This window comes from Notothenia coriiceps, unplaced genomic scaffold (assembly GCF_000735185.1).
Source record: "Notothenia coriiceps isolate Sejong01 unplaced genomic scaffold, NC01 NC01_scaffold00018849, whole genome shotgun sequence".
NCBI lineage: Eukaryota > Metazoa > Chordata > Actinopteri > Perciformes > Nototheniidae > Notothenia > Notothenia coriiceps.
Genome location: NW_011351550.1, coordinates 1 through 9170, shown reverse-complemented (window position 1 = coordinate 9170; position 9170 = coordinate 1). Strand labels below are relative to the sequence as shown.

The following is a 9170-nucleotide window of genomic DNA, read 5'->3' as shown; positions in this document are numbered from 1 at the left end:
TTACCGGGACATTAAAGGTACTAGGGTAGGTAATTCACACTTTTTGTTATATTCCATGGAATGCTCTTAACATCCCGATAGCAATGAATACATTAAATGCTTTGACAATAAATACATTTAAAAATGTCATCTCTGGAAGCCGTGGTACTGTAAAAAGCACAAACAATCATTTTAGCCGTCCCGGCTAAAATAACTGGATGGCCTACCTGCCTGTCAGCCTTCCATCTGTGCACAAACTTATCTCGTGCCCTCATTGGTAATGTGTGCATTTGTGTGTGTTGGAAGAGGGGCTCTTTAAGGAAGTGGCAGATTTTTACCGGTTGTGTACTTTCAAATTCTAGCGTGCTCGAGCTGGTTTCTCCAAAATGACATACCCCACCTTTAAATCACTAAATCTATAAAAGGCTATTGTGTAGACAGCGTGGTGCTCATACTTTTTTTCAGAGTCTTGGTGCAGCTTTTCAGACTGATGCCATTCATCCGTGTCTGCAGCTTCAGATCCTCCTCCATCTCCTCCACCTCCTCCTTCAGCCTGGACAGCACCTTCTCTTTCTCTGCTCCGTGTTTCTGTCCACAGATATACGACCTGTTGGGACAGGTGACAGGCCATTAATTTACTGTCATGATGGTTGAGCACTTATTGAACATGTTCTACTTAATTTGATGCTTCTGCAGCACCTAGGTATACTTGTATGTGTACAAATATTACAGTTTGAAAAGTGAAAACGACTGTGAGAGAGATTTAAACTTTTAAAATCAAATGAAACTCACATTGCATCCTGCATATGTCCCCTGAAGTTGAACGATATGTCCTTGTGGTTGTCCTGCTGTTGCTGCTGCAAGTCTTCAACTTCAGCCTGGAGCTGCTCGATCTGGGCTTCCAGCACACGCACCTCCTCAATGTTCTCCTCGCTCATCTTCTCCATCATCCTGAAGGACAAACACAGACTGAATAAATACAAATCGTTTAGAACTTTCGCTGGCTGAAGTTAGACCAATATATACAATACAATCGAAATGGCAAATAAGACCACTGTCACCAAATGACATTAGTATTGTACTTTATGCGGGAGAAAAACAAATTATGTGCTGAAAAAAATACAGAAAAAAGATTACATGAAGATAAAACAATTTGAGTGAAAAGGATATCGTAAAAAAATAGATCAATCTGCATTAAAATGTAAATCGTACAAGGTGGTAAGTTATTTTACTTGCTTAAAAAAAGGCATATATCAAAGGATTAAATACTCTAACAAATAAAATACCTGTGTTTTTACTTCAGTCAAAAAGTATTAGCATAATGTACCTTGAGTAACCATTATGCAAAATAGGTACAAGTGGCGTTACAGAAAAGTAAAACTTGTTTTAATGTAATGTCATTAACCTTACATTACGACTTGTCTATACCTAGTTAAATTTAGAATTAAACAGGCTGTTTTTCCCCACATTAGTTATGAATGCATTTCTCCTCCTCTCAAAAGCTTGCTGAACATATTTAATTTATAAAAGAAATTCACTGTGAAGGGGTTAACGTTTATGTTGTATTATTCACTACAGTAACTTTAGAGCATTCTAGCTAGCTAAACTTACGAAGGCTTCAAAAAGACACTAGATAAAGTCAAACTGTCAAGTTTAAAGTCAACTTACCGTATTGGTCTTCTTTATAATGTGAATTAAATAAAAGTGAATTTAAGTGTATTTAACCCTCTTTTCCTCACTCTTCTTTCTGACAACCAAAACAATTTGGAGACTCGCGCCCTCGGACCTTACCACTTTCCCCCTAGAGCAGGGGGGAGAAACTATTTCTGTGAGAAAGCGTCACACAGTTTGCCTATCTAGAGATTCAAGAGCTGATCATTTTTAATGTAAAGATCTGTATTTTAAAACTGCATTAGCTATGTATTATTGTTAATATGCACTAAATAAAAAGTTGTTCAAGCTGGAAAATAAGAAGTTCCCCTTTACATCAAAGCTGTATCTGTCAGCTGTTGGTAATCCTGAATGATTACAACATTTTTTAAGCTAATTAATCAAGATAAAAAAATATTTCGATATGATTACCACTGATAAATAAAGCATTTTAGTTATTAACTTACCGGTATCCCTTTCTGCGTTTATTTTCTTTTTTTCTAGAGCGGTTGTTGTATCTCACACGGCGGAACGTTTCGCTTCTGCGGAAAGGAACAAGCGCGGAAAGGAAAGACTGCAGGAGTGCAACTCCGGACAGATTTACCGGTAACACCAGCTGGATACATGTGAGGTAAACATTTGTTGGTTTTTCTGTCGATATAATTTAAACCAGTGGTTTGATCTAGAATCTTCGGCTCAGTTATTGGTGAATTTATTTAGATAAGGTGGTTTATTTAGACTGTGTGCCGCTGTCTTGGTTCCTCCTAAGATTTAAAACTTTAGTTTTTTTACACAGGGCTGTCTCTGTCTTACTAGCTGCTGGCTCACACTCGCCTGCAAATTGCACTATATTTTCTTAAACACATTGTTTAAAAAACGTCTATCGAAACTGTATGTACTGACCTAAAGCGTATTCATGGTATACCACTGTTTATACTGTACATGTGACATCTTTAGTCTATGCACGTTTAATATCATACATTCATCAGTTTGTTTCTGTATGTAATGTCTACTTTTAACATGTTTATGCTTAAAACCTCTCTTTGTATGTTATACTTATACTTGCACTGCTTACTGTAACTGTTACTGTTTAATCAATCCATTGTTTTATTTAAAGGGCTGAGTCACCATGCAGCATGGTTCCAATACAGTTGACTTAAAAACCGAATGAATACGAAGAATAAAGTCTACAAATAAAACATAATCAGCGTTAAAAGGATAAAAGCACTAAGTTCTAGGGTAGGCTCCAATGAAGTGAATACAAAGGTTCACTTTATTCCAGGTTTTCAACTTAACTTACTTCTTAAACATGTAGCTCCCCAAAAAAGGATTGAATGTTAAAAAAATATTGACCCAGAAATGTATAATGTACAGCTTTCACTATTGTATAACCAAAAAGGTGCATATTTCCAGAGTTGAGTGCATAAAGTGAAATGAAAAAGTTAGAAATGCCAATTAATCTATACTCAAAACTGTCATTGAGTACATTTCTGGTTGATTCACCTGTTATTGACCTTTAAAAATATTTTTGGCATTTTATGTTACATTAAATTGCACCCATGCATGTTGTATTGATGAGCTACTGAACAGAGGACTGACTGCTGGTGTTTGTTGTTTATGCAGTGACAGTGTTGTCGTGGATACAGAGAGATGCAGCGGCTTTACGTTGGTGGGTTGAGCCACACAATCACTCAGAAGGATCTCAAGGATCGGTTTGGAAAATTTGGACAAGTGGAGGATGTGGAGCTCCGGACCAGGAAGGACGACGAAGGTGAGGAGACAAATTCATGGTTGGACGCTCAGACGTTATAATTACAGTTAGATATTTAAATTACATTTAATTCTGCTCACTATCATGCTGTATTTTATGTTGCACACAATCTAGTATCCACCCTTGTCAGTCATTATTTTGTGATATTTACAAAAAAATCTGTTAGTTGCATTTAGGGAAGCTCTTATAGGTATTTTCACATTTTATAGTCGATTATATTGTAAGAATGACTCTTATTATCGTTTGAAAAACACTTTACTATTCTGGTTATTGCTATAAATTATTTTAATTTGTATTATTTTTAACCTGAATGTGTTCTGACTCTTGTTGCAGGTGTTCCTTACAAAACCTTCAGCTATATTAACATCAACATTACAGACGCTGACCTAAAGAAATGTAAGTGAACTGAGCCATCTGCACATTTGGTGTCATTCCTCCTTATTTGAATGAAAACAGGAACAAATACTTTCAGTGTGGGTAGATAGAATACTCTTCATAGATAATGTTCAGTTTCTACAAACTAAAAAATAATCAGATAAATGGCTGCACAATACTGGTTCTGGAAAATTATTTTAAAATGTTGATTTATTGTAGTGTGTTTAACCCTGTGTTTACCATACCTGACGTCAGAGCTTGTGTTGTATCATCAGTTGAGATCAGTCTGTTTGCTCTGCAGGTATGACGGTGCTGAACAAATCCAAATGGAAAGGAGGAACTCTGCAGATAGAAACGGCTAAGGAGAGTTTCCTGCACAGGTACATTCACCTTCACCTCATCATAAAAGTCTTCTCAGTCTAACATTAACTCAATCACTATGGGGCAGCATGAAGTTGACATATTCAACCATCAAGTTGAACATTCATTTGTAATATTTGTATATTTAGACTGGCTGAGGAGCGGCAGACGGCAGAGCAGCAGCGCCTCCTGCCGCCTGCAGCAGAGGACCAGAAGCAGAAGATGCTGGACTCCCTGAGCAAAGCCGGCGTGGAAAACTTTACCATGAAGGCAGCGGTGCCGGGGACAGAAGTACCAGGACACGAGGTACACTCATTTACAGCTTTATTTTTGGTGGTTTGACTGCCAAAAAATAACTAATAACAGCTGGTCGTGTAAAAAAAGTCCTTTCTTGCCCACAACTCTAACCAATTTAATATTTTCCTTAACTGGTTTAGCTGTTTTAATTAAAGTCATTGACATCTAAGGCAAGAAAATCCAGGCAAAAACATTGTTTTTCAGGCAGTAGTTGCATGACATGTGTCTTTTATACACTCTTGTCTTGTAAAAAAAATCCAAAATACTTACTATACTACTAATATGTAGGTGTTTAATTTCGTAAAATGTGTCTACTTGAACCTGTATAGTTTTCCAAAATTACTAAAAGTTACAATAAGATAATTCCTCATTTGCATATTGTTACATACCATTTTTGAAAACTTGTAACATATAAGTAATTACCAAAAATCAACTGTTAAATGACCAATCTATTCACCTGTAGTGTCTCCCATGATAGCCCAAAAGCAACAGGAAGGATGAGAAATGGGAAATATCTGCTGTTACTGTTTGGTTGTATTCATAGTAGCTTAAGATTCATTAGTAATCAAATAAGAAGACATGCTGTTAATGTCTGCTATTTAATTATTGCTGTGAAAATAGGCTGGATGGAGAAAGTGATATAAGAATAAAGGTGATGATTGTCTTCATGTGCTCTCTGGTTTCAGGACTGGGTGGTGAGTAAATTTGGACGTGTGCTGCCTGTGCTGCAGCTCAAGTGTCAGAAAGGCAGCCGAGCTCGAACCCTGAAGTACGACCCGTCCAAATACAGCCACAACATCCGCAAGCTGGACCGCCCCTCCGCAGACCAGTCCGCCTCAGACCTGCCCACCCCGGTGAGTCAGCTGACCTGGGAGCTGCAGGGGGGCGATGACGACATCAGCAAGAAGAGGCGCGGAGAGTTTCCCGCATACGAGCCGCCGAAACGCAAGATGAGCCGGACAGACGCGGTCAACTCACTGAAAGCTGAGGGCAAACCCAGGTAACCATGGGAGGCTTTCCACTCATCCAAGAGGTCCACATGTTATTCTTAGAACTCCTGAACGTTTCAGTTTGTTTCTGTGATTCCCAGATGTTTTCAGTCCAATTCTCTGGAATTTCGCCCGCTTCCTGGAATCTCTTTTAAGGTCCTGCTGGATTCTCAAATTCCCCAAATCGTTCAATGGTTTCTGGGCTTCTCAGCTAATTCCTGACATTACATATTCTCCAAGTTATTTTCAGGATTCTCAAAGTCGCAACCATGTTCATTGGACTCCCAAATGTTTCTTAAGGTTTCTTCTCATTTCTGACACCTGCTGGTATCGGGTAATACACATTTCAAAGTCCTCTTCAGGATTCTCAAAGATTTCCAACAGTTTCTTGGATTTCCAAATCTTTCTTTCTTTTCTTAAATTCTAATAAGTTCGTACTCAATTCCCCAAACTTTATAGCTGGCTTTTGATTTTCTGGGATTCTCAGTTCCTGCTGGTTTGTTGAATTAACAATTGCTCACACTGATTTATTTTATATTTTGTTTTAGGTGGCTCCTATGATTCTCATTATCCAAAATGTTTTATACAATTATAGAACCCCATAAATAATAAAGCCCTATTTTTAAGCTATCTGCAAACATCAACATATTAGGCAATCAGTGCCAGGTGGGAACAAAACAGAATCATGTGGGAAATAGAGTCTAGAACTATTTCAGGTCAACTGAAGTCAAGATCACTCTGTTGATATTAACAATATAAAGTTCCTGGAAGTGTAGACCTATGAATATATTGAGTATTTGAGTATTACGATGTACTTCATCCAAGTGTTATTTTACCCCTATCATCATCACCCTGTCTCCTCTCTTGTTTCCCTGTCAGACTGAAGCAGAGCGTTGACTCTGCCGCTCTCACAGAGGCTCCTCAGGTCACCAACGGGCATAAACCCCCCAGCACAGTCAGACCAGCTCAGATGAAGGGGCCATCTCTTACTCTCAGTGACATCGATTCAGACGACGAGATCCACAGAATAGTGGCAGTCCAGAGCTCCTCCCATAATGCACTACAGCAGGAAGAGGACGAGGATAAGCTCGAAGTGGTTGGACTGGATTATTTGGTGACGCCGGGCCGTGCTCGTCAGCAGCAGAAAGGTAACAGCCGTGTTTCAAACATTAAGTCCATTTTTTGAGAATTATAAATCTTTTTTGCATTTGTCTTTAAAGGAGCTTCTAAAATAATCTTATACCAATATTTATAGTTTTTTATTTATCAAAGAAATTGTGACCATAATATATACTGAGCAGGACATTTCACAGTAGGAAAAATAACTTGCTGTGCTCTAACTATGTAATGAAAACACTGCAAGTATATCTTTGATAAAAAGTTAAAATATTATCTGATTTATAGAAATTATATATAAAGGAATGAAAATGGGAGAATGAATTAAATTGATAAATAAATAAGAAATCCTTTCTTTTTTATTATTATTGAAGATGCTTCTTTTTGTGATTTCAGGAGGTGATGAAGAGGAGAATGACTACGACTCTGCAGACACAGATGAACTGTTGGCCTCCAGGAAACCTCCTCCTCGTTCTTCTTCTCCTCCTCCCCAGGAGAGACCGACCCTCACTGCAGGAAACATCTCTGGGAGCAACACAGACAGGAAGAGAAAGACCAAGAAGAAAAGTAAAGCTGAAGAGGGAGATTCAACAGATGCTGAAGAACCCTCCACACAGAAGAGAAGGGATGCTGGGAAATTAAGTTCTCAGAAACAAAGTAACAAGATGAAAGTCCTCCCTGTTGTAAAACCATCTTCCTCAGAATCAGAAAGTGATGATGAGGAGGAGGAGGAGGAGGAGGAGGAGGAGGAGGACTGTGAATCCGCTGATTCCAGTTCAGATTCTGATTATGAAGCCATGTTCTCTAACGTCACTCGTCTGGAGATCTCCCTGGCTGATCTGCAGAAGCTAGCTGAAGAATTCCAGGATACTTCTGAGACTACAACTCCCAGCAGCCTCAGCGTCTCTGAACAAGAAACTAAGCCCCCAAAGAAGGGCACCACGCCGGAGGAGATCCTCGCCGCCCTCATGGAGGACGACAGCAGCGAGGAGGAGGAGCAGCAGCCAAAGAAGAAAAAGAAAAGGAAAGCAGACCCTACAACCCAGCTGCTGCCGGCCTTCAAGGGGACGAAGGCGCTGAACGAGGGGTCGGAAACAGAAGAGGAGGGAGAAGGAACTGAGTTAAAAAAACTAAAGATGGACCACAAAGCAACTAGCAGCAAAATGAATGGACAGAAACACACAGAAACCGAGAGCAGTGAGGATGAGGAGGATGAGGAAGAAAAACCGAAGAAAAAGGAGGAAGTGGTGAAGAACATGACTGAGAAAGCTGAATCAGTTTCCTCCTCCAGCAGTGATGAGGAGGAACAGGAGGAACAGGAGAACAAGGGGAAGGTGTTCAAAACCATGGCTAAAAAAGCTCAGAAAGAGTCCTCCTCTAGCAGCGATGAGGATGAAGAGGAAGAGGAGGTGCCAAAGGCAAATCAGACTGTTCTTACATCTAAAGCTGCAGCAGCTTCATCCTCCAGCTCCTCTGAAGAAGAAGACGAGGACGAGATCCTTCCTGCTAAAGATGCAGGGAAAGCAGCACCTCCCCCTGCTCCTCACAGTGAGTCCTCCTCCAGCGAGGAAGAGGAGGAGGAGGAGAAGCAGGCTCCTCTCCGGGTCCCGTTAGGAGCTAAGGAGGAAGAGGAGCGCCAGAGGAAGGCCAACATCAGGAGGCTGGCAGCTGTCCAGCAAAGGCAGAAAGAGACGGAGGAGAACAAGAAGCTGATCCAGGGAGCGCTGGCCAACCTGGTGAGGAGAGCCGGGCCGTCCTCTGCTCTTCAGGGGGCTGCTTGAGGCTTGAGTCAGAACGGGTTGAGGTCTAGAATAAGTTCAGGTTTTTAAGATGTTTACATTTAGATGAATTGACCCAAAATGTGTTTTTGTTTTTACATCAACTTACACAAAAAAGCCAGTACACCAAATGTTGACATGAATTAGTATCCCAGCTCTCAACAGTGAGAGTGAGGAAGAAGGAACACAAACAAATGACCATCAATGAATGAAGCGACTAATTGAAAACAATTATTAAACAGTAATTAATGTTACAGAGGGAAAGTCTTGACCTTGGAAACTTTTCAGATTAATTAAATTTGCATTAATTGAATTGTATATTATAATCCTTAATAGACTTTTTCAGTGGTTAAGTTGGCAGACACAGAGGAACATTAGCATGCAGTCTGGCTTTAGGAAGGGTGTACCTTTCCAGTATTTGTTTGTGGGGCAAAGCCTAAGTTATTAAAGCTCTAATATTTAATACTCAAAGGTCAAAAGATTGAAAACACACCGATGTACCAATTGAATGTGTCAAACAGACATACAGTGGGGCAAAAAAGTATTTAGTCAGCCACCAATTGTGCAAGTTCTCCCACTTAAAAATATGAGAGAGGCCTGTAATTTTCATCCTAGGTATACCTCAACTATGAGAGACAAAATGAGAAAAGAAAATCACATTGTCTGATTTTTAAAGAATTTATTTGCAAATTATGGTGGAAAATAAGTATTTGGTCAATAACAAAAGTTAATCTCAATACTTTGTTATATACCCTTTGTTGGCAATGACAGAGATCAAACGTTTTCTGTAAGTCTTCACAAGGTTTTCACACACTGTTGCTGGTATTTTGGCCCATTCCTCCATGCAGATCTCCT

At 39.6% G+C, this 9170-nt stretch overlaps 2 protein-coding genes across 2 annotated transcripts; one reads left to right on the top strand and one right to left on the bottom strand.

The window, feature by feature from the left end:
* Positions 1-434: 434 nt before the first annotated feature.
* On the bottom strand, positions 435-2254 carry LOC104951285 (centromere protein P-like; the record flags this gene model as incomplete). Its single annotated transcript, XM_010777919.1, has 3 exons — positions 2097-2254; positions 772-930; positions 435-586 (listed from the first exon to the last, which is right to left on the bottom strand). Coding segments are annotated over exons 2-3 (310 nt in total), but the record flags the coding sequence as incomplete, so codon positions are not given.
* LOC104951283 (nucleolar protein 8-like) lies at positions 2193-8351 on the top strand. Its single transcript, XM_010777918.1, has 8 exons — positions 2193-2260; positions 3253-3400; positions 3734-3796; positions 4077-4155; positions 4285-4441; positions 5119-5432; positions 6301-6569; positions 6934-8351. The coding sequence occupies exons 2-8, from the start codon at positions 3280-3282 to the stop codon at positions 8316-8318; spliced, it is 2388 nt and encodes a 795-aa protein (XP_010776220.1). The 5' UTR covers positions 2193-2260; positions 3253-3279; the 3' UTR covers positions 8319-8351.
* The last annotated feature ends 819 nt before the right edge of the window (positions 8352-9170 follow it).